Source organism: Miniopterus natalensis, chromosome 9 (assembly GCF_054644295.1).
Source record: "Miniopterus natalensis isolate mMinNat1 chromosome 9, mMinNat1.hap1, whole genome shotgun sequence".
NCBI classification, from domain to species: domain Eukaryota; kingdom Metazoa; phylum Chordata; class Mammalia; order Chiroptera; family Miniopteridae; genus Miniopterus; species Miniopterus natalensis.
Genome location: NC_142089.1, coordinates 68,612,070 through 68,637,953, shown reverse-complemented (window position 1 = coordinate 68,637,953; position 25,884 = coordinate 68,612,070). Strand labels below are relative to the sequence as shown.

Here is a 25,884-nt window from a genome sequence, read left to right as displayed (position 1 = left end):
CCATAGATGTCTTAAGTATATACGGTGTTGTGTTGTGAGAAGTGACCACAGGGAGGTGATTAACTTGCCTAAGATAAAAATGGAAGCAGCAACATACAGCTACCCCTAAAACTGCTTTAACATATGTAGGTAATAGACTTACAATGAGTTAAGCAGGAAAAAAAATAAAAGCACAAATCTGCAGAATGACACCATTCACTTTTTAAAAATAGACATATAGTAAGTTATGATTTTGGCAAGACATCTTTTCAGTAAAAATACAGAAAAACCTCGATATAACAGACTAATTTGGGCAAGGGGGTGTCTGTGAAAGCCAAAAGTCCATTATATAATAAAATAGGTTTTCTGAATGTGTATGTTAAAAACGGACAAATTAGTTAATTTACCTGTTTTTACTTATGGAGACACATTTGTGTAATTGAAATATGTATAAAAAGTTTAATTTCACAGAAAAGTTTTCTATAATTTTAAATTTATATTGAATAGGTCTAGTAAACTCGTGCATTCACTAGTTTCACTGGTCAATGCAAGTAAACAAATGCACAAGGCTGGGGCGTGGCTTAGGGCAAGTAGGAACATCAGCTTAGGGCAAGTAGGAACACCAATTACTGTGCAAGATGCTCGCTAATCATTCCAAGAACTCTTGTTTATGAGCAGTGACTCTTGGATTTAAATATGTAGACTATAGCTGTAGGTATATAATAATTTATTTATGTCGGCAAAATTACTACAGTGTTTTTTCCAATATATGGCTTATTTGCCAAAATTTATTAAAAATAACAGTGAATTAATAACCAAAAATAACCTGTTGATTTAATTATAAGCAAATTTTGGTTAAAAGCATTTTAAAATTACCATAGTGTTAATTTTCATCTATGACATACGGACGGGAAATTTTGTCCATTAAATCCAAAATCCATTAAATCGAGGTCTGCAAAATAGAGGGTTTACTGTATGTTACAATAATTGGTTTGCCTGGGAAAAGGTCATGTAAATTAAATGCACTTAAAAAATTTAGACAGTTAAAAATAAATCCAAAGAAAACCCTGATTAACCCTGGAGCCCTAAATCAACTAGCTTTTATACCTGTTTTGGTTTTTTTGGAAGGGAAATGACTGAAACTTTTAAAGATAAAGTGATCTCAAGGCATACTTAATAATAACAAATGATAATTCACTATTTACACTTGTAACGCAAATTAGCCCATGTTAACATACATTTACTACTATGTGAAAGGCATTGTTCTAAGAGAATTATATTTATTAACTTATTTAGCATTCAAAACGACTTATGAAGTAGGTATTATTTTTATTTCACAAGTGAGGAAATTAAGGGAAAATAAAGAAAATTGCTCAAGGTTATGCTGTTGTGTGAGAATTCCAAACCAGGATTTGTGCTGGGATTTAAATTCAAGAAGCCTGATCCAATGCAACTTTGAACCCATACAAAGGATTTAGTTACAATGAACATTCTGGGATCACTTCACATGTATTCCCATCTTCTCCTATCCTTGCTACTTCTTTGGGAAAAGAGAAAATATTTGGGGTAAACAACCTCTCAAAGTATTATGTGCTTTTGAATAGATTTTTCTCATTCAACATCTGTGAAATAGGTGTTATTTAACCTCAATTTTTAAAATGGAAAAATTCTTACAGAGGTTATATAACCTTACCCTAAATTAGTAGGCTCAAGTGTTAAATCCATGTATGAATTAAAATCCCCTCATTTTTCCATTATGCAAAAATAACTGTAAAAAAACAACACAATCATATATCTTCAAGGTTCCGTTATATTCATTATGCTCTACTAACACACTGTAGAAAAATTCTGTAAATGTTAAAAGAATGTTTCATTTTTAAACAAAACTTATATTTAAAGACTTAGGAAAAGGTTCAGATTAAAAGGATTCATGTTGCAGGGCTGGGTGAAAATGGTGAAGGGACTAGGCAAAAACAAACAAACGACAACAACAAAAAGCCACCTCATAGACATAGGCAAAGGGAGGGGAAGGGAGTGGGGCAGGTAGAGGAGGGTAAGGGGGGATGAATGGTGATGGAAGGAGACTTGACCTGGGGTGGGGAACACACAACACAACATACAGATGACATATTACAGAATTGTACACCTGAAACCGATATAATTTTATTAGCCAGTGTCACCCCAATAAATTCAATTTTTTTAAAAAAGAATTCATCCTATTTCCTAGGTGAGACTAGTATTATCAGACTGAAGGGTCTATTTCTAATAATGTTCATCAGCAGAAATTTTATTACCTTAAATTCTGTGGTGACCAAAATACAACCTCACACTACTAAAGTGTAAACTTTTAAGAACACAAAGACTTCACTATTTAGAGTTTTCTACATGGTTCAAGAAAATACATATGCTGCTTCAAAACTCTAAGGCTAGTAAGGTTAGCTCTTTCTAGTCAATCTGTTGACTACATTTAGCTGAAATGGAAAGAATCTGAATAAAGCCCACTCCACCCCCTTCCACTCTCCAACATGCTGCCAAGTGCCTTTCTGGAAATATAAATCAGCCTTCGCTGTACCACTATCCCGCAATACAACTAAAATTCCTTCTAAAAAGCCTCCCGTTACACCTAGAACAAAGATAAAACTTCCTGAAAACCTTTTTGATCTCGCCCTCCCCCTGCATTTTCTCCCTTCTTACTTCTGCTCCAGCTCCATTCACCAGGCCAGTCTTTGCCCCAAGCAATTCCTCTAACTGGAAAGCTCTACCCCTTCCTTCTCAGCCTGGGTAGGTCCTACTCATCCTTCAGATCTTAGTTCAAGCTGTACTTCCTCAACTGCTCTTTCTCTAACCTTGCAATTAGTCTAACCACCTTTTTATATGCCCCTCATAATAACAGGCATCTTTCCCATACAACATAAACACACTTAACAGTTATTTGTGATTATTTTACTGTTTTTAAACTTTAATTCCTGAACATTTTGCATTTTCATTCCTACTGACATACACCCTAACTTCAGTCCTTCCTGGAGCCACACTCTTATCTCCTAAAACTATTCCACCTCAGAAATATTAAATTCTCATAGTCTGCCCTACTCCAAAATACATTTCTTGAATACAAATTAGTTCATATCCACTTGATAAATGTGGGAATGATGTCAGCACAATAAAAAAATTATCTAGTTCATAACACAGCTTTCCCCAGTACATTAATGAATTAAAGAGAAAAGTTTAGCAATATACAAAAGGCCCTGAGTTAACGATGACCGGGATTCCTGCGGAAATGCATTCCTGTAAATGTCCAACGTTTAGTGGCTTCAGGAACTGCTGCACTTGCCACTATATGAAGCCATCCGGGGAAAACTCAAGTGCAGTGGAGATCAAAAGTTCTAAGGTATTTCCTCTTTGGTTATATCTGTATGGACTCATACATATTTATTTTATACTATGGGTTATAATCCAATACTATTTATTTATTTTGTTGCTCAAACTGTTTTCCCTTAGGCTATTCAGAGTTTTTTCAGTTGGCTCCTCTGGCACTCTGACAAACTTCCAGGATGTGTTTTTTATGTTACATTCTGGTACTACAAGATGCTAGTATATTTCCTACTCCAAAATCGCTCCTAAAATGAGCGATTTCTCCAAGGAGCTCTGGCAAATGGCATTATAACCCAAGCTCTAGGTATTAGTGCGCTAGTTGTTATGGAGGTGTTAATACTTTTAGGTGCCCTCGTTGACAAGAGCAAGGAAATATATGTTTGTGTATTAAACCTCTGCATATACACAAATTTGTATTTCCATGTTATCATCTGTGTCGATAGTAAACTAAACATGAGTTCATGGTGATGTCTCCAACTCTAATCCATTATTACATGGATCACTCTAACCTTCTCCCTCTGCTTATCTATAAAATTCCACTCCATGGTAAGAAACCTAGCTCCCACCATGTGCCATCATTAATTGTTCAGTTCTAGTATAAGTATATAGCAGTATCAGAATTGTTAACTCATATCCCCCCGTAAATACAACTTTATCATTGAGTTTAGTGCTCAGGTAGTTTCTTTTACCTTTAGTTTTACAGACTCTGCTGATTTCCAGTTACTTAGGTCAGCACCTTTCCCCTCCCCTTCTCTGAGGCTGTTTTATACATTTGTAAAAGATTATGTGGTCACATTCTACATTCTATCCTGGGATTTCCCTACTCCATTCTAAATTATTTTTTAATTTGCATACATTAAGGCCCATTCTTTGTGCTGTAAAATTCTATGGGTTTGATGAATAAATACAGTGTCATGTATCCACAATTACAGTATCATACAGAATACTTTCACTGACCTAAAAAATCCAATGCTTTGCTAATCCCATCCTCTCTCCCTCCCCTCAAGCCCCTGACCACCATTGATCTTTTTACTATCTCTATGGTTTTGCCTTTTCCAGAATGTCATATAATTGAAATCATACAGTATATAATCTTTTCAGACTGGCTTCTTTCAGTTAGCAATATGTACTTAAGATCCATCTTGTTTTTGTATGGATGGATAGCTCAATTCTTTTTATCACCGAGTAATATTCTATTGTATGGATGTACCACCATTTATCCATTCACCTATGGAAAGGCATTTTGGTTGTTTGCTTTTGGCAATTATGAGAAAACTTGCTATGAACATTCATGTACAGGTATTTGTGTGGGGATAAGTAGCAAGGAGCTCAACTGCTGGATCTAATGGTGAAACTATGTTTAGCTTTTTAGAAACTGCCAATCCTTCTTCCAAAGTGGCTGCATCACTTTGCATTCCCACCAGCAACGTCTGAGAGTTCCTGTTGCTCTGCCCCCTCACTAGCAACTGACACTGCCAGGTTTTCTTTGGATTTTTGCCATTCTAATAATTAAAGGTAAGTATTTCCTCTCGGAAGGAAGGAAGGAAGGAAGGAAGGAAGGAAGGAAGGAAGGAAGGAAGGAAGGAAGGAAGGGAGGGAGGGAGGGAGGGAGGGAGGGAGGGAGGGAGGGAGGGAGGGAGGGAGGGAGGGAGGGAGGGAGGGAGGGAGGGAGGGGCACAAAATCCCGAGTCAGCTTTTTATTTTGATTAGCACTGTCAGGCACTCACATCTCTCAGAAGGAGGTCCAAACCCTGAAGCGTAAGGATGTGAACGGTCAGCAGCCTGTGATACTGGGCACAAATGCCAGTGGAAATTTAACTGGGCTTCTATTTTATTAGGACTGTTACTTTTGTAGTCTCTGGTTACAGAGTTCCCAGGTTTTAGGTGGTCTGCCCCAGCCCTATTTTCTCCATAAGCCCTGCTACTTTTAGAGAGCAATTCTGTGGAAAGCACGGGGTTTTTTCCAGCAACACATTTTTGGCATTATAGCAGAAATGCCCATACCTTCCCCTGGGACACACCATCCCATCATCTCCCCTTTCAAAAGACTTCACTTCTATACTTACTCTCCAACATCAAAGGAATTCCAATTCCCTGGACCCTTTCTTGGTTTGTTTTTACCTTCCTTTTCCCTCCTCCGGGGGGGCTTATGAGGTAATCACTTAAAAGCTCCCAAAAAGCCTTGATTTTCCTCAGATGCCTATCCTTCCATCACACCCAACCAACAAAACCAGAGCCTCAGATCAATACGCTAATCTCCCTTCCCTACTCCTGCACCAGGCCGTTGGGCTCTGATGAATAAAGTCCAATAATCTTGCAAAGAGCCGCTGCCAGAAGACAGCTGGGCTCTCCCACTGCTATCCACAGCACACTTGGAACCCTTTAGTTTGCTTTGTTTCCCATTCCCGTGTCTAGTCAACATTTTCACCGTTCGCTTTAAGCGTTAAGTCCTCTACTCGAACTCAGTGAGCACACTACCTTGCCTACTTTATCATAAAACGGGACTGAAGTAAGACAAGACTGAAATGGGCCTCCACCGCTACATGCGGTCTTGTTCCGCTCTCGACCTCCCTAATACAAGCTGCTCTGTGTCCATGACATTCCTCACCTCTCCCGCTGTTATCAGTGAATGGCACACGCTCCTCTTCTCCTCAAGACTGGCCATCCTGCGCCCCTGAGCCCGTATCTACAGCCTCCTCAACTTTACTTTCACCCCTTCCCTCTTCACTTCCTTCTCCTCGGTCTGTAAGGGCCCAGTGTCGAAAAAAGGACACACTTCATAAACTGCACAGTGGGACAAAAGCAGGTTTATAGTAGTGCGAAACAGAATTTATTCTTGTATTATTCATTAATTATTGTATTATTTTCCACAAAAACTGTAAACCTACTTTTGCCCCACCCTGTATATGCTCCAGTGCTATAAATCACTGTCAGTAATGCACTGGAGTTGGTGGTGAGCATAATGAACTTTTAAAAAAACTTTATGGTAATAAAAACAGGTATGGTTACTATTTATTTGTTAAAATGTTAAATTTTGTATAATTTATTGGGACTCCATACCTTGGATTAACATCACACTCTCATCTAACATGTCACTTCAGTTTTACCACACAGCCAAACTAAAATGAGATTTACTTAGAAATGATACAATAGTCTCTAACACAGTCTTTCTAAAGGGGATTTTAGGGATAATTTTGGATTATGTGGATTTGCATCCTACATGCTGACATTAGAAGCTAACTTCCAGGTACAATGTACTCCACCACCAGCCAGCCGTTGAAATAAACAGACTTGCCTTAACCTCCACCCTCCTCTAGGCACTGCCTCATCTCTTTCCTCATCTACATTTCTCAAGAGTAATCTACACTCACTCTCTCTCTACTTAGTCCCTTCTATTTATTCTGATTTTTGCCCCCTCACTCAATTCAAACTGTTCTCCCTAAGGTCACAATGATCTTATTTCGAAATTCAGTGGAAAATTTCCTGTGCCGTTCTCACTACACCTCTCTGTTGCATTTGACACTAAAGAGCACTTCCTCATTTCTTACACCCTCTGCTCAGCTTCTGTGACACCAAGCTCTCCTCTGCCCAGGTTCCTCTTAACTATTCCTTTTTGGGATCCATCCAGTCCTTTCACGTTAGTGCTGCTGAGAGTTCCACCTTTGACTGACTGCTCTTCTCACTGCACTTACTCTCTCATCCACTCCCAGAGTTCCAACTACCACCAAGAGTTGACTCCCAAATCAGTCACAACCTAGATCTCCCCCAAGCTCTGGTCAATTACGGCCTGTGCCAATCTTCCAGGAGAAACTGCCTCACACACTGTCCTTACTGAGAGAAGTGGAGCCCAGACCATCCTTATACCAGGAGGACGTTTTGTATGTCATAACTACCCTTACACCCCACAGATGATTCAACACAGGTTAGCACCAATTCACGCCACAGCATATAATGAAAAGTTCTGCCCAACTAAGAACGTTGACAATTAGCAAGGCCAACTCGATTAAGTCTCTAAGGAATCTGAAATAGGAAGGAAAGAATAAGCCAGTCAAGGGAGAAAAGAGAAGAAAACCAGGAACAGCTGAGTCACTTGAGCAGGAGAATAAAGTGAAAAACCATGAACTCCAGCTGTTGTGATTACTTGGAGCCACCTTAACTCCAGACGACCTATTCTTTCTGTAAGGCTTGCTTCTTTGGTTTCTTCTGATTTCCATGAAGTCAGATCACATGGCTAAGATCCCCATTTTTATTTATCTTCAAATATATCTTCTTACAATCATTATTTGTAATACTTCTTACAATCATTATTTGATTCATGGTTCAATGCAAGAATCTAACAATCAGAAACCCAAGCATCAGCTCTGATTTCACACACTTAAATTCCAATAACCCAAAATGCTTGTAGATCCCAAATATATATAATAATTCTCTATGCTTTTTTACTTGTAATGCCTAGCCCTTCCTCTTCCCCTATAGAATACTTATCTTTTAAGACTGACCACTAGACTCATTCCCTCTAAAAGCTGTCCCCGACTCACCAACTTCATCCCTTCCAATGCCAGCCCGGGGTAGACTCCTTCTGTCCTCCAAAGTATGCCCATTTTTAACACGTCCTTTATACTATACTCATGTCCTTTGAGCTCTTTGAATTCAAAGACAGTATCTCATGCACCTTTGAGTGCCCAGAACCTTACACAATGTAAACAAACATTCACTAAAAGGTTGTTGAATAAAAAAAGAATATGTAAATAGAGAGGAGGGCATATATACACATTGTTTAATAGAATATCTGCCCTACAGCAACTGCTCAATAAATTATCATTTCTATTATCTATTTTACTGCAAGTATGATCACTAGATTCACTTGATTCTTTCAATTATCCTCTGGTATTTTTAAACCTAAATTTCCCAAAAATCTGGTAAAGGGGCCTTTGGGGAAAAGCTCAGTTTGGTTTTTAAATTTCTTGATTTTGAGGAACAATTTTATATAAACCCCATAATTCTTATAAGACATTTATATTGGCAGGCAAGCAAATATTTATTGAGATCTCTGTTCTACCTTAAGAAGTGAAATAAATCAGATAAGCAATTAAACTTATGGTTTAATGACTGTTGATATTGAGGGGGAGGGGAATTAGGCATACCAAAAGCTCAACCTATTTGGTTAGACACAGTTAATAATGCTTTAATTAAAAGCGAAATCCGCTATTTCATTGCTTCCTACCATTCCCAACTCACACTTATCTTGTGTTTCTTCTAAGCTGCCTAAATTAGCATAATCAAGGTGTCTGGACTTTTCCACAGCATTAGTGTGCTCTAGGTAAACACTTTTCCGCAGAGGAAGTACTTTTACTGTCAACTATTTTTCAAAAAGTTCTAAACGTGAGATCAATAAACTTTACCTAGCTGAGATAATTAAGTCTCATACAATCTGAAATAGGCAATTCGGTATAGTTGAAAGAGTACTACATTTAGAATCAGTGAAAATTAGTTATCAATCCTGGCTTAATTATGACTGGCAAAATCTAACCTCTAGGTGCCCCCACTTTCTCAAATCTTAAATGAGAATTCCACCACCTTGTCCAAATCTACTTCTACCAAAATGATTTGTAAAGTATCCAAAGAGTGGTAACTTCACAAATATAAAAATGAAATCTGTAACTGAAAACATTTATAGTAATCAAATTCATTGTGAAATTCATGAAATGCGTTAAGTTGGAAAAAAGTTACCATTATAACTAAGTCTAAACTTGTCATATTTGTATTTACTCAAAGCTGACAAGAATTGTAAAAATAAAAGGAAAGAAACATGCCTGTTTCAACAGTTGGTATGTGACTGCTAAGCAAAAGGCCTTGTGTGGTTTTTTAAAGTTTTAACATATAGAATACACACCCTGCTATTCCTCTGCAATCCAAACAACTTTTTCTATTTGTCTGGCATTGTTTAACATTAATCCCTTCAAGTCATTTAAGGAACCACACACTGCTTCCAAAAACAGTAATTCCAACTTAGAAGAATAACCTCTTAAAAACAAAGTGTGGTCAGAGCAAAAGAGACCAAGATATTTTTATTTCAAAGGTAAGGAAAATTCTCATTCTGGAAAATAATTATCATCAACCCTTCAAAATCCTGTAGTATAAAAAAATACCATGAACAGCAGTTTTAAATGTTAAAGTGTCTCAAAATGCTTAGGTGAAGACAATGCAGCACAATGATAAGTTAAATAAAATTAACTCTTCTTATTTTGGGACTTCCAAGTTTTATTACCCACTACCTACTACACTTCCCCTTTGCTCCCTTCCCTTATTACTGGGACAGAGTTGCCCAGCACTTTTGGTGTGGTCCACTCAGAAGGCACACAGAAAAACGGGAAAAAAACACCCAACACATTAAAATTAAACAAGACAAGAGGAAGAGGCAGTAGAAGGGAGAAAAGAACTGTGTTTGCATCACAGGGGAAGGGAGAGACAAAGGGGAAATAGAAGAAAGGGACAGAAAAGGCAAGAGGATAACTAACAACAAAATCTGCTCTTCCGGAAATAATGGTTTATGTTTGTAAGAGTGAAGTTTCCAGAAAGTGAATCTTGGTATTACACAACAAAAAGTAATAGAGGCCAACAGGAAAAATAATTGAGACAGCAGTGTCATAAATATTCCAAACGCCAAACAATTTCACACAAGTATGTACTTTTTCTCTGACCTAAATCATCAATTTCATGTAAAAGTAAAACTAATCAAGCCATGTTACAGGGCTAAGTAAGTTGTAATCATGAATCTTAGATATGGAAATTTAGAGCTGGAAATTTCCTTCTCAACCATCCAGCTCAACTCCCTCATCAGGCAGAGGAAGAAACTGAGGCCCTGTTTTGTAACATGCCTAAAATCAGAAATGATTGCAGAACTCAGGAAAGCTAGGACTCTTTGTTCTATAATCTTCCATATCTTCTGCTTCTGATTTTTATAAGCTAATTATTAACCACCGACCTTAAATTTAAAAAGTTTTGTCGAGTCCAACAAAAAGCTTTCTGGTGGCCAGATCAGAAGTAAACATTTCCTAACATAGCACTGTTCACACAAATTAAAACACCAAATTAAATAATAGTCTTCACAGGGTATTAACAAAATGTCCTAACTTAAGACAAAACAAAGGCCCAATATTTTGAAATTTTCAGCCATTTAAATTAAGAAGCATATGCAAAGCTTTCCTTGAGGTCTGTGGATAAAAAGAATATTCAACAAGGCCTATTTTTGTACGTGATTCTCTGCAGCCAAATCATTTCCTAGATTTGTCGCCATTCTCCTTTCTGATTAAATAGTAACTTATTTGTCAAGGCTCTCCTCAAATTTCAGTCCTGTATTCCTTAAGAATTTCACCACCACGATTGTTTATACCCTCTACATCTATGTTACTAAGATCTGATTAAGACCCTCTCTTTGTAGCCAATCAAAATAAGGCTGCTTTTAATGTAAAAGCTCCAGATTCAGGTTTGGGGCCTAAAAAACTGGATTTGTTTCCAGGCAGATATATTAGATTGTTCCTCTCCCCCAGCCCCCCCCCCAAGTAAACTTGATGCACGCTATTAATTTGGGCTACATTTCAAAAATTCCCATTGCAATTTATAATTCTATGTAAAACTGATCTGCATAAAGCTTTGTTTTAATATAGTAAACATAGATGAGGGAAGAAGGAGAGACAAGCACAAGCCTAAGGCTTTTTTTTCTTTTTACCTGCAGGTGTAAAACATAAGCCAATTTTCTTTAGAATACTAAATCACATTTTTAAAAACCCCCGTTTTCAACCAGACTTCGTATAATGCCAACACGTAAATATAGGGCATTTCCAATCAGTAGCGGTAGATTTCTGCTCCCGGAAGAAAACACGGACTCCTGAGGTTTCACCTCTCTTACCCTCCCAGTTGGGTCTTTAGCAAGAGACACGGATGGCAAACTTGGGCCCCTTGTCCTTTTGTCCCCCTAGACAATCTCTGGCCTAATTTTGGACCAAATCCTCCACTGATTACTCCTCCCCCTACCTATCCCCGCTCTCCCTTAATTAGAAATTACACCTCGGAATCGGGCCTCTCTTCCCCCAGCGTAAGGAGAGAACGCACGCCTGACCCACCGCCACCTGGAGAACAATGTAACCCAACTCCGAGCCCGTGGATTCCTCCATCCAAGCCCTAAGATTTATCTTCCGGGGAAATCAGAAGGCGAGCTGCGTCCTGTCATGCTGGATTCCCTCAAGGTGTCCTACGCCTAGCCCGGGATCGCCCGCTCCACTGCGCCCGGGAGCAGCACTCACCTTCCTTCTCCACGCACCGGGCCCCTCGCCCTCGCGCCTTTCACCGCGACCCCCGTCCCGCCCTCGGAGAAGCGGCGCGGGCGGCGAGTCGTCTCCGAGGGCGCCCAGCCCCGGGAGGCAGGGGGTCGGGGGCGGGTCGAGAGTCGGCGGCGGCGGCGGCGGCTGGGCACTCCGGGTCAGTGGCCCCACTCCCACCGCAGGACACACGCCCAGTACCTTTGTAGTGCACCCGCAGGTTGTTCTGAGAGAGGCCGATGTAGCTGAACTTGTCCTTCGGGCTCCAGGAGCGAGGCAGCGGCGTCTCCTGCTCGTCCACCGCCGGGTAGAGGCGCTTCAGCCGGCGCTGCAGCTCCTTCTCCTGCTCGTTCAGGGCCGAGTCCCCGTGCGGGAAGGGGGCCGCGGCGCTGCTGCCCGCCAGGGCTGGGGCGCCTCCGGTCGAGCCCGGGCCCGCAGCGAGACCCGGGGGCGCGGGGGGCGCGCTGGCGGGGGCGGCGGCCGAGGCGGGCGGCGGGGGCGGCGGCGGCGGCGGCGGGGCCGCGGTGGCCGGGGGCGGCGGCGGCGGCGGCGGCGGGTGGAGGAGCAGGGCGGCCGCCGCGGCCCCTAAGCCGCCGCCGCCGCCCGCGCCGCCACCGGGCGAGCCGGCCGGAGAGGAGCCGGCGCTGACGGCCGGGGGCGCTGGCAGAACGACTCCGGAGACCGGGGCCACGGCCGCCGGTGGTGGCGGCGGCAGCTGCTGCTGCTGCTGCTGTTGTTGTTGCTGCTGCGGCGGCGGCGGCGGCGGCGGCTGCCCGGACATCCCGGCCGCGACTCAGCCTGCGGCCACCTCCACCTCTTCTCTCCTTCCTCCTCCGCTTCCCGGGGGCGCTGTCGCTGCGGCCGCCGGCACCAGGCGCCCAGTCCGCCCGCCCCGGAAGCAGGCGGCGGGCCGCGCGCCGAGGGAGAGCGCGACGGTTGGGGGGGCTCGGAGACGGGGAGCGGGCGGCGGGCCCGGGCAGGCCCCGAGAGAACGTTGGCCGGGGCGCGGGCCGGGCCGAGGCGCCGAGGGCGAGGGCGAGGCGGGAGCGCGGGCGGCGGAGACGCGGGAGCGGCCGCTGCGGCCGCTGCTCTCGCGGCTGTTTCCCGGCGGGCGGGCCGGGCCGGCGCGAGACGCTGCGCGCGGGCGGCGCTGGGCGAGGGGGCGGGCACCGAGCGCGCGAGCGGCGCGAGGGGCGGGGAAGCGCGGGCGGCCGGGAGCAGGCCGCGGGAGTGGGGCGCGCGGGCCCGGGCGGCGGGGCGGGCGCGCGGCCCGGGCGGCGGGGCCCCCTCCCCGGCCCGCTGGCCGCTCGCGGACGAGGCGCGGGGCTCCGGGCGCGGGGGCCTCCTCCGCGAGCCCGCCGCCGGCCCCGCCCGCGCGCCCGGGCCCTCCCCGGGAGTATCTCCTCCTACTTTACTTCTTTTTGTTGTCGTCGCCCCACCTCCCCGCCGTGGGGCTCCCGCTGGAGCGGCGGCGCGGCTGCTCGCCCAGGCGAGAGTAATCGAGCCCCGCTGGGCGCCGTGGGCACGGCCCGCGAGCACCCCCCGGGCGCCCGGGCCGCGGGAGCCCGCGTGGTTCGCGAGGTGAGCGGTCTGCGGAGCGCCCACGGGCTCCCAGGACGGGCTCCCGGCGGCCGCCTCCCCCTTTGTGAACCGACTCCGCGCTTCACGGCATTCGGCACCTTCACGTTACCGTGGGGGGAGTGGAGGCCGTTTCTGAAGGCAGAGTCTCCAGCAATAATGAGCATTGTAGGACTTAATTTTACGAGGACTTAAAATGAACTTAATAGTGGTAGAAGGTGTAACAGGTCTACTAAAAAAGCCTGGCGCGTTTTCAAAGAAAGCAGTCAGAAGACAAGGTTATAGCGTGTAAGTTAGGAAGGGCTTCTAGAGACGTCAAAACATTTTATAGACTCATTAATTTTCATAACAGGCCTCTAGGTAGCGAAGAATTATGCTCATTTTTAAAACTAGGAAATATTTACTGAGGTCAGCAGAGTCAAAAATAGGACTTCCTACTTTGCAGTTCCCAGTAGAGTGCTTTGCTTTGTCCGCTAATTCGGTACAAGTTGCCAAGTGTTGCTCCCTGCGCCACCCTAGCCTTGCTGTTTTGTTTTCACTACTTCCCTTTATGCCATCCTTTCCTTAGCGGGCAAAGTTAAACTGTACACGTGTGAACTGCGTGACATAAATCCTGGTACCTCGTTTGCTTCCAAAGATACTAGGATGGTAATTGTTTGACCAAATAAGCAAGGACCGGTTTGCTGAATGGAGCAGTGTTTATGAGGTTTTGATGAGGGGCAGGTAAATAGTGGGTTAGCGGAAGGCCCTCAGCATCTGGCCAGAAGTGATAGTCATGCAGTCTAATTTCTCCCTCAGTTACCCAGAAAACTAGGTGCCCTGTTCTTTGATAAAAATATTCGATAATTCCAACCTATTGTCTGATGACTTTTTCAAGCCAATGCACTTGAAAACAAGTATTTAACTTGCTCTAGAACTTTCATTTCTATTGCAGTAACAATGTAAGCCAATCTCTATTTAAATGTTGACTAGCCACAGTTGAATAAATGGGCTCCACGCCTCATCCTAACTTTCTCAAAGTTCTCATCAAGGTTTTATTAGTGAAGGTGCACTTTTTTTTTTATTTTTCTGTCAGCACACTTGGAAAACTATTTAGAACTTTATGTATGCTGGGAATGGTTGAGAAAATAAAACTATCTGACATTTCGTCGGAAGCTATTTATAGAAGTCACCGGTTTTCTCCTAACAAGCAATCTCAATAAATTAATGATTTCAGCTTTGGGGAAGATGCTATGAAGGTGGCAGAGAACATTGATAATGTCATTTTAGAAAGCTATATATTTGGTGGTATTTATAAAGAAACATGAAGATGTTCATGCCTATTAACTTATTCTCACTAAAAAATCAAAACCTAGTAACATCTAAAATTCGGAGGCCTAAAAATGTTCAACAGGAAGTACTGATGGTTATATTACGGATGCAAACTAAATGCTCAGCATGGAGGGGCTAGTTGAAGAAAGCATCATATACCTCTTTCAGTGGGTTTAGGACTGCAGGAGCACATATAGCATATTTGCTCAATTTTTTTTTAATGCATCCCCTCTGGGCAGGGACACTGCCAAAAAAATGAGGCCAACAAATTTAAAAAAGACACTTTTTCCTCTTGACTTAGTCAGTGGAGATTGAACTCAATTGCAGACCCACTCCCGCCAGGCCTCTTACACAGGCACAGGCTGAAATAAATGCTATTATGGCCACTTTAAAAATGGTTCTGAAGACATGGAAAAGTGATTGGGATGTGCTACATGAAACAAGGCTACACAATAATTATACATCGCCAAAATTGTTACTAAAAAGACTTGAAGGAAAATCCCAAACAGTTTTATAATGGACAATTGCAATACATAATTAAAAGTAAGTTTTTATTATGAAATATTAAATTTGTACATAGAGACATAAGTGGTAAAAATCCATTAGCCTTGACCTTTGCACTCTTTTTACACCTATGTTTTCAGTCTTTACCATGTGTTGCTGTAATACTGATATATATCTATCTGCTGAGGTTCTCAGTAGCCAACAAAAGGATGCTATTCTAGATCTCTTAAGCAGCAGGACCTTATTTGAAAGATAGTGTATGGTTCTCAGAATTGGCCAGAAGGCTGGACAACCAGCCCACATTTAGGGAAAAAGATTTTACAAGGGCATGAAAACCAGAAGGCAGGATCTTATGGCCGTCTCTGAAAGCTGTCTATCACTGGGTAGGTGCAACTTCCAGTGAATCCAGGGAGACTGCACTTGCCACACACACATCAAATATAGCTCTAGGCCTGAGACTAGCAAACTTTTTTGACAATGGGTCAGTAGGAAATATTTTAGGCTCTACAGGCCATATGGTGCCTGTCACAACTACGTGACTTTGCCACTGTGGATGAAAAGTAGCCATAGACGATCCATAAACCAATGGATGTGGCTGCATTCCAGTAAAACTTTATCACAAGAAAAGGCAGCAGGCTAGATTTGGCCTACAGGCTATACTTTGTAGCCCCTGTTCTAGACCATTTTATCACTATTCCGTATAAACTGTTCTCAACACTAAATGACAAGACCAAGTCACTGACAATGAAACCCCACCAAAAAAAATCCCAGGAGTCAGTAAATTTATTTTATTTCCAACAATGCGTGCTGCACCCTGGAGTCCCAGACAAGCCTCTGCCATATGTGAATGGAGTCAGGATATTTTGGCAGCTACTGGGTGGTAAATTGAAATGGATGGCAAACAGCCAAACAATGCTAAGCAACTACAGCAGGATAAAGTCCAAATTGGGGGTAGTGCTCTGTCAGCATTTATTAAGCACCTATTATGTATGGAACCCTGTGTTAGGTTCTGGGCATGGAATAAGCAAAAGAGGGAAGAGGGATTACCAAGACGAAAAAGGCAGTATGGAACCTAATTCCTGTCGTGAACAGAGTAGAGTTGGAGAGGCAAGATTGGTACACATGAATCAGAGCAGTGCTTCTAAAACCTGAAAGCGGGGACTTGCCGAACGGGACCCGAGATTCTGCATTTCTAACGGGCTTCCAGGTGATGCCACTGCTGCTGGTTCATGGGCCATCCTTTGAATACTAGCAAGGACTTAGAGAGACAAAGGCTTCAAAGAGTCCAAGGCCAGGTAGACAAAGTCTAATGAGGGAAGGACTTCCCATATTGTCTTGGCCCGGCTGGCTGGGAAGGTGGTATTGGCTGTAACCACAAAACCAAGAGATAGTATTTCTGGGGCTTAGGATTCAGAGTGAAAAGACTATGTAGAATCACATGGGATAACATACGTGCATTATTCCATATTCATGTGTAAATAAAGTGGCTACAGTTTAATGTTCATTAATAAAATGTATGTGAAAAAACAAAAGTTACTACACTTAGAAGGCAGTGTTTTATCAACATGTTCTAAAAGAATTTGAACAAAAATTGCAATTTTGGCTCAAAGAATCTGAGCTAACGATTATTTGACAAATTAGTCTGCTATCTCCTGATTTTCCTCTTAAATTTCCCTTCTCCTTTTTCTAGTCCACTATAACTCATTTGTCAAAAGTCACGTTTTTCTTTCAGACTGATTTTTATGTTCCCTCTTTCTTGTTTTCTTACAGCAATATGAAAAGTGCATTCAAAATGGAGTAACAACAAGGATCCGATGGCAGAAACTCACTTCCTCTGCGCTGTGCCCCTCGGTGTTGTAGGGCAGGCATGGCAAGGCTCTCGATGGAGTCATGGGTGCCAAAGCTGCCCCAGGATGTCCCGAGCTCCACGCAATGCCACCTGCTGGCCTGGGAGATGGCCATGGGTTCAGTGCATTCTCTAGCGTCCAGGCAGTCAAAGTCCTGGTCGTTTTAGTTTATTTGGATTGTTGTAACAAAATACCATAGACTGGGTGGTTTATAAACAACAAACATTTATTTCTCACAGATCGGGAGGCTTAGGAAGTCCAAGATCACGTCAGGCACCAGCAGATTCAGTGTCTGGGAGCACCTGCTCCCTGGTTCATAGATGGCCGTCTTCTCACTGGGGTCTCTTTACAAGGGCACTAATCCCATTCAGGGGACCTCTATCATCATGGCCTAATGGCCTCCCAAAAGCCCACCTCCTGACACCATCGCAATGGGGATTAGGCTACTACACAGGAATATGAGGGGGACACAAACTTTCAGTCTATAGCAACAAAGTTAGGGAAGAGACAAGAAAAAGGAAGATAAAAGATGAAAATGGAAAAGAAAGAAAAAAAGATGTGTCTTTCAAAGATGATGGTGAGTAATTCCCCAAAGGGCCAGATGTCACTGTGGCTGCACAGTTTGCCTGTGCACCGGGGGTTAGCCCCGTATTCCTGAGACATAGGCTGCATTTCGGTCATGATTTACTGAGTGCCTACTGTATGCAATATACAGTGCTAGGCAGCAGGTGGACATTTAAAATAAAGAGGGACCTAAGGTCCTTGCCGTCAAGGAGTGTATAGTTTTGTGGGAAAGAACATTATTTACACGGCCAATTTTTCAGGGTAGAGTGTGAAACGTGCTATAATAGAGACAAAAGACCCATGGCTATTTTTCTAATATTCCCAAAAAAGTAATTCTCCCAGTCTAACCCATTGTTATAAGTCAAATGAATTGGTTGTTCAATTTAAGTTTCTTTGTACCTAGTTTACAGCATGGAGACATACATATATCATGATGGTCCTCAAGGTGTAAGGCCTAGTTTGCAATCTAAATAAATATTTTAAAAGTAATTTAGTGAAACAATTCATTATTTTATCATGGCTATATCGTTTTATGCTTGGTTATTAATATTTTAAACATTTTTGTTTGTTTTTCTTAAGTGTCTTTCAAGATATGCAAGGAAAAATATGCCCAGCAATATGAGGCTTTTTCAAATTGTCATATTTCAAAGATATCAGAATACCTGTATTTTAAAAAGCAGCTGTTTCAGACTTCTTAATATTTTTCTGTTTTCATCTGCAATTCTTTTATCTTACAAGTATTTAACTTAGAAATAGATATCAATTATTTAAAGGAGTGGCATTGGCTATGGAATTCCTGTTCTGTCTCCTAATATCACCAACATTCTCAATCCCTCATCATTGATGTTTCCCTCCCTCCCTCCCTCCCTCCCTCCCTCCCTCCCTCCCTCCCTCCCTCCCTCCCTCCCTCCTTCCCTCCCTCCCTCCCTCCCTCCCTCCCATCTCTCTGTCTCTCTCTCTCCCTCTCCCCCTTCCTTCTCTATCCCCCTTCCTCCCCCTCCCTCCCCTAATGTGCCGTATGCCACTGTCCATTAGAAATCTTCTCATAGATAATTGAGCTTTGGCATTCTTAAGAGACCTAAAACATTTCTATAGCATAGTATGCCACCCCCTAATATTCCATAAGTGTAATGAAAATCTATACGGTTAGAGAACAAAACCACACTGAAATGGGGGTAGTGGTTGGTTGGTTAGGCTACTCAGCAACTAAGTGCATATTTCCATGAATGCACTAACCTCATCACACATGGGATTAAATTGTGCTTGGCAAAATTATGAACCAAAATTATGACAAGAACCTCTGGCTGCCTTCTAAAGCAGGACTGAGGAATGTCCAGCCCATGGGCCGAAATCATTTGTCTGCCCTGCCAAGGCCTTACCAAAGAGAAGCAGTTCCAGCCATCACATTAGGGGTGAGTTAATTAAATGTTTGACCAAATATAGCAGGCTGATTTTTAAGTTGATAATTTTGTATGGCCCTCAAATGATGTTATAAATATCCAAATGGCCTTTGGCAGAAAAAAGGTTCCCCAGCCCTCTTCTAAAGAGTCAAGACTGGCCCGGCTTGGCGTGGCTCAGCAATTGAGCATTGACCTAGGACCCAGGCGATCGTGGTTCAATTCCCGGTCAGGGCACATGCCTGGGTTTCAGGCTCGCTCCCCATCCTGGGGTGTGCAGGAGGGAGCCGATCAATGATAACTCATCATTGATAATGTTTCTATCTCCCTCCCTCTCCCTTCCTCTCTCTAAAATCAATAAAGATATATATATATATTTTTTAAAAGAGTCAAGATTGGGTATTCAATGTGAGTATAATTGTACAAATACTTCCCCGATCAGATTCTTCAAATGTGTGCATCCCTCTATCTTGGTGTGGCTGTATAAGCACACAAATGTGGTAGACCCAAAAGTGACTCCCCAAATATCTACCTGTGAACCTGTGAATGTGACCTTATTTGGAAAGATTAAGTGCAATTAAATTAAGGATCTCAAAATGAGGTAACCCTGAATTGTCCCAGTGTTCCCTAAAGCCAGTGGCAAGTGACCTTATAAAGCAGGGATGGGGAACCTTTTTTTTCTGCCAAGAGCCATTTGGATATTTATAACATCATTCGAGGATCATACAAAATTATCAACTTAAAAGTTAGCCTGCTATATTTGGTCAGACAATTAACTCACCCCTAATGTGATGGCTGGAACTGCTTCTCTTTGGTGAGGCTTCCGCAGGGCCAGACCAAATGATTTCATGGGCCACATATGGCCTGCGGGCCGGACGTTCCCCACCCGTTATAAAAGAGGCAGAGGGAGATTTGGGACAGACAGTTGAGAAGGCGCACACAGAGAAGACCATGTAAAGGTGGAGCAGAGAGAGATGCAGCCACAAGCCAAGGAGTGCGGACAGCCACCAGAAGCTGGAAGAGGCAAAGAATGGATTCCGCCCCACAGAACTGGAGGCAGTGCAGCGCTGTCAGCACCTTGATCTCAGACCTCTCATCTCCAGAACGGTGAGAGAATAAACTTTTATTGTTGTAAACCATCAAATTAGTGGTAATTTGTTATGGCAGCCGCAGAATACTAATGTGCACATACCCGTCAAACATTTTTAAATTGTGGAGCGAAAGTTGTACAAAGTTGTTAAAGTTAGGCATACTGTGTATGTATTGTGGGAGCAAGAGCAAGACGTGAACACATCTCCCTCATAAAATTGCAATGCTTTTTATCTGAATGTACTTTTTTGTAAGATTCAGAGCTTTTGAGTCATATAAATTGCATACATCAAATCTAGGTTTACTACTTGTCTTCATAATTTCCGTTAATATTCTTTCCCTCCCTCCCTCCCTCCCTCCCTCCCTCCCTCCCTCCCTCCCTCCCTCCCTCCCTCCCTCCCTCCCTCCCTCCTTTCTCTCTCTCTTTCTCTCTGGGTTCTGGCCACAGTTCAGCAAAGGAAGGGCTTATAAACACTCTGGTTTGATGGAAAAATAATTTTATGATTGGGGTATGAACTGAAACTGCTCTTCCACTGAACAGAGGCCATAAATGCCATAAAACTGCCTTAAGGACATTATTACAGGGTCACCTTGGCTGCCACAGCTCAGGGCTGTTACTTTTTAACCATTACATGCCTAATGTTAAGTGTATTATGCTTTAATAATCTGACCCCATACGGATAACCTTGTAAACTGGGTTAGGTATCTCACATCAGGTTTCGTAGCAGCAGAGCCTGAGATGGGGCTTCTGCACAAGTGATTTATGTTTTTGAAAGAACATCTTCCTGCCCTGGCCGCTGTGTCTTGGTTGGATGGAGCATTGTCCCATACGTCAAAAGGTCTTGGGTTTGATTCCCAGTCAGGGCACGTATCCAGGTTGCGGGTTCCATCCCGGGGCCAGGTGAGTGAGAGGCAACCGATTGATGTTTCTCTCTCACATCGCTGTTTCTCTCTCTCTCTCCCCTCCTCCCCCTCTCCCCCTCTCTTAAAAAAAATTAAATTAAAAGATAGGAAGGAAGAAAGAAAGTGTCCTCCCAAGTGAAATCCTTAAGTGACTAAGGGGAGCAGGCTAGTGCAGGAGAAGCAGCCAGGTAGAGGAGGGCCCAGTGACGCCTGACTTCAGCCTGACCTGCGGGGAGCTCCGCAGTGGACGGCTCTGCAGAATTGCCTCAGCTTAGGCAGGAGTCCAGGACTTCTATCACCTGTGTTAGTCACTCACTAGCCTTAGACCACCTGCCTCCCTGGGGGACATAATATCTGGGTGTCTCTGGGGCAGGAGCTCCCTTCAGGCAAGAACAGTTCCCTGGAAGAAGGTGTGGCCCGAGCTGGGTGCACGGGCAGGTAGAGGGAACTGCTCAGACACCAAGGGCATGGGGGGTGCATGGGCCCTGCTTCAGGCGGCACTCCTGATCCCACAGCTGCTCGTTTCAGTGAGTGCCTCTGCCGTGGGAGGACTCTCAAAGAAAGGAGGGCCTGTCTGCATTATTGAAGAGTGTTGGAATTTCACAATCTTGTAAATCATGTTATGGAGATATAAGCAGCAAGTGCTTGCAAATTTCCATGGGCATAATCTGGGAAGAGTGTCTTTTGTAAAGAGATCATGTGGGCAGGGGCAGTCATAAGCTGGGCTGTGCCGCTGCGCTCAGAGCCGACTCCCCCTGTTTATCTTCGCAGCCCGCGCGTCTTTGTCCAGCCTGCTGACTGCTCGAGTATGTGTCAGTGTGGTTTACTTTAGCTGCAAGGTTACAGTACGTACAGGTCACATCTGTTTATTGTTCTCTGTGTAGCGTGTTGCACAATTATCTGCTTAATAACAGCTTCTTGTTAACTATGCAGTGTAGATACCTGACTATTTGCTTATTGATGATGTTAATGAAGTACTTAATTGCCCAAGCTTCAGGCATATGACTCAGCCACCATCCTGAGCCGGACGTGCACATTCAGATACCTCTAGGAGCCAGACAGGTAATGGAAAAGAGCGAACCAGGTTAGGTATTATAAAACAACAGGGAGCTGTGGGAGCTGTAAAAGCCTGGAGAGTGGAAAAGAATTCAGATCGGGATGTCTGAAATATTATACGGGCCAAACAAAACACTTCTGTGGCTCAGATATGGCTAATGGACCAGTTAGTGGCCTAGAGACTGGTCTAAACTCAGAGCTGGAAATTCAGGTCAATCACAGATGTCCTCAGTGTGCTCTGCTGTCTTACATCTCTGCGTGGCTCACCCAGGATCCCCAAACTGTTACTATTTGCCTCTGCCCACAGTGGGTGGTTAGAAGCAGCAGATTTTTTTTTTTTCCAGTCATACTGCTGTGCCTATAGGACCAGATCTAGAGATCTTGAGATACTTCCTGGCCTGCCAGGGCAATCTGAGTCTTAGGTGCCCCGTTTTTTAACACAACCATGAGAAACACCTTAAAGCCTATTTCCTATTCTAGTGCCCTACATCTTGTAGGCACTCCTTAAATACTGCTTGATGCTACAAACAAGCTAATTTCATAATGCTCGATCCCTGTGGTTTTCATTCTAAGAATATTGCTTTCCACAGTTTTATTATGATGCCAAGATTACACGTATGAATAGCGTGTTGACCAGGATGTGGAGACGTCGGAATCTTCACACATTGCGGGTGGGAATGCAAAGTGGGGCAGCCACTGTGAAAAACAGTACGGTGGCTCCTCAGAAAAGTAAACATAGATTTACCATATGACTCACCAATCCTACTCCTCAGAATATTCCCAAGAGGAATGGAAACAGGCCCACGGAAAAACCTGTACACTAATACACATAGAAGCATTATTAGTAATAGTCCAAAGGTGGAAACGATCCCAGTGCCTACCAATGGGTGAATGGATGAATAAAATGTAGTCTATCCATACAATGGAATAGCATTCTGCAACAGAAAGAAATGAAATACTGATACAGCTGCAACAGGGATGAACTTTTATGATTCCATTAATACGAAATGTTCAGAGTAGGCCAATCCATAGAGACAGAAAATACCAGGAGCTGAGGAGGGGAGGGAGTGGGGAGTGACTGCTAATAGTAAAGGGGTTCTTTTCAAAGTGATGAAAATGTTCTAAAATTTATTGTGATGATGGTTGAGCAACTTTTGAATATACTAAAAACCATTCAACTGTATACTTTAAATGGATGAATTATGTGGTGTGTGAATTATATATCAATAAAGCTGTTATTTTACCAACAGTATATGTACTATGAAGGTTTATGTCATAACCAACAAATACTGTGTGCATGAATCTGCTACAGTATAACTTTCACTGCTTTGCCCCCTGTGGGGTACACAGTAGGCGATCAATAGATGTTTGTTGAATGAGTGGTGAATAGATTTCTAAAAAACTAGAATATTCTGTGAATTAAGGTGGGGAAGTCTGGTCATTTTAACTTTCTAAATTTCTGTAGGATATCCTGAAAATCTATGGATTTTCTTTTCTACTGGAAAGAAGCTAGCATGAAAGCTGGCCTATGACACGCTCTCCATAAAAAGCAGTTCCTTTCTTCTTTTTTAGAAACAGTTTTAAAATCTATTATTCCACTTTCTTTACTTAGTATCAACTTTGTCAGCTTTATAATGGATCATCAATGGAAATAGAGGTAGCGATTCAAAAAGACCAATAATAACTTGCGTTCAACAGTGAGAGGTACACTCAGCTAAGAAAAAGCTTTTCGAATTTTATATTTTGAATAAATGGACTAGTACAATGGTTCTCAAACTTTAAGAGTGCTTCAGATTCACCTGAAGGATAGATCCAGGATGGGACCCAAGAATTTACATTTTCACAAATTCCTGGGTGGCGCTGATGCTTCCAGTCTGGGGACTACTCTGAGAAACACTGGACTCAAATTTCTTCGTTTTTTAATTACTTTATTTTATTTTGAAACAATCACAAAGTTACAGGAAAGCTGGAAACAAGTACAAAGACTTTTTATTTTACCGAGCCATTTGAGAACAAGTTGCCAACATAATGCCCATCACATTCTAATACTTAGGTGTGGGATTCCTAAAAAGATAGTCTTCTATGGAACCAAAGTATGACCATCATGATCGGGAAAGGAACACTGATGCATTATTACCACCTAATCTTCACACCCTACTCAAATTTTGCAAATCGCCCCAGTAACATTGTTTACAGCCAAAGGATCTAGTTCAAAACCACATATCCCATGTGGCTGTCATGTTTCCATCGCCACGGTACAGTTCCTCATCTCCCCTTGGCTTCCAGGACCCTGACACTTGAAGGTCATGGGCCAGCTGTTTTTTAGAGGGCCCCAATTTGGCTTTGTCTGACATTTTCTCATGAGTAGATTCAAGTTATGCATCTTGGGCAGGAAGTGACATAAATGTCTCCGTGTTCGCAGTGCATCCTATCAGGTGCTGCGTGATTGCAGCCTCTCTCGTGAATGACGACATTGACCTCGATCATTTAGGAAAGGCGGCATCTGCCAGGCTAATCCACTAGGAAGCTACTCCTTTTCCTCTTTGTAATTAATAAATCTTTTGTGGAGAAGTATTTTGCAATGATCTAAATACCTCATTTCCTATCAACCTTTCAGTTTATTCATTTGATGATTTATTTATATCTCTACGGACTCGTGGCTTCCTGTTTTATTCCATAAATTCATAACCCACTACTATAATCATCTATTTTAATGCTCAAATTATCCCAAATTTGGCCTGTGGGAGCCCTTTCAAGCTGGGTCTCTATGATCTTCTGATATGTCCCCATCATTTTTCGAGCACTTTCTTGCTTTCTGGCACAACAAAATGTTCTAGATCCATCTTGTATTCACCATGCTGCAGCCCTGGAATCAGTCATTTCTTTAAGGAGCCGTGGTTCCTTTTAGTTCAAAATGACATTTGAAGCCCAGACCTGGGTACAGAGTGTGCTTATTGCTTTTGGAGTATTGCTGCCCGTAAGCCTTCTCGGTGAGAGCTGAGGTGTGTATATACTACATATATTGCTGGGTAACAAATCACCACAAATGTAGCAGCTTCAGACAACACACATTTATTTTCTTATGGCTTTTGAGGTCCAGAGTCCTGGCATGTCTCAGCTGGCTCCTCTGCTTCAGGGTCTCACAAAGTTCATCTGGGGCTGTGGTTTTTATCTCCAGGCTCAGCTGGGACAAGACTCATTTCCAAGCTCATGTGGTGGCAGAATTCAGTTCCTTGTGGATTTGTTGGACTGAGGGCTCCGTTTCTCACTGGCTCTTGACTGGAGGTTGCCCTCAGTTCCTTGCCACGTGGGCCTCGCCAGAGGGCAACTCACAACGCAGCAGCTGGCTTCACCCAAGCCGGCAAGGGAGAGCGTCTCCAAGCAGGACAGACTTACAATCTTATGTAACATAACACAGAAATGACGCCCCACTGTCTTTGCTTTGTATCCTATTATTCAGAAGCAAGTCATACATCCTGCCACACTCGAGGGGAGGGAATCACACAAGGGCGTGAGTGCGAGGAGGTGTGGGTCATTGGGGGCCATCCTAGCCCCACCTTTCCAAGTGGCAGAGGCAGGGGACACCCAGGCTCCCAAAGTGAGTCGTTGGGGGCCACCTCCGCGTCTGTCTGCTGCAATACATATACACGTAGCTACATCTCTGTTTACATGTCCATCCTCTGTGTTACCCATCATCTCTGATCTTTCTATTTTGAAAATCGTGGTTTGTGCTGCTACATCGAATTGCAGCCCAACACCGACCGCAGTGTGCATTTGTCTTCTCCCTTTTTGTGTTTGTAGCCCCCTTCTCTGACAGTGAAAAGCCTCATATGTTTATTTATTAGATCAATTTCTTATCTTCGCAGCCACCCCTCCCCTCCTGTAGATGCTTTCGTGTCTGCTCAGGCTCCGACATCCCGGTCAGGCCGCGGTCAGGAGGATGCCTCGTCTTCACGCTCAGACGCT

General features: G+C 43.3%; 1 protein-coding gene across 1 annotated transcript in view; it reads right to left on the bottom strand.

Annotated features, from left to right (window-relative positions):
• The window catches only part of RANBP9 (RAN binding protein 9), a 77,742-nt gene extending 65,277 nt beyond the window's left edge, over positions 1 to 12,465 (bottom strand). The window contains exon 1 of the mRNA XM_016217112.2: positions 11,871 to 12,465. Coding sequence (XP_016072598.2) covers positions 11,871 to 12,450 — 580 coding nt within the window. The 5' untranslated portion in view covers positions 12,451 to 12,465. The remainder of the gene's footprint in view (positions 1 to 11,870) is intronic.
• Positions 12,466 to 25,884: the final 13,419 nt, after the last annotated feature.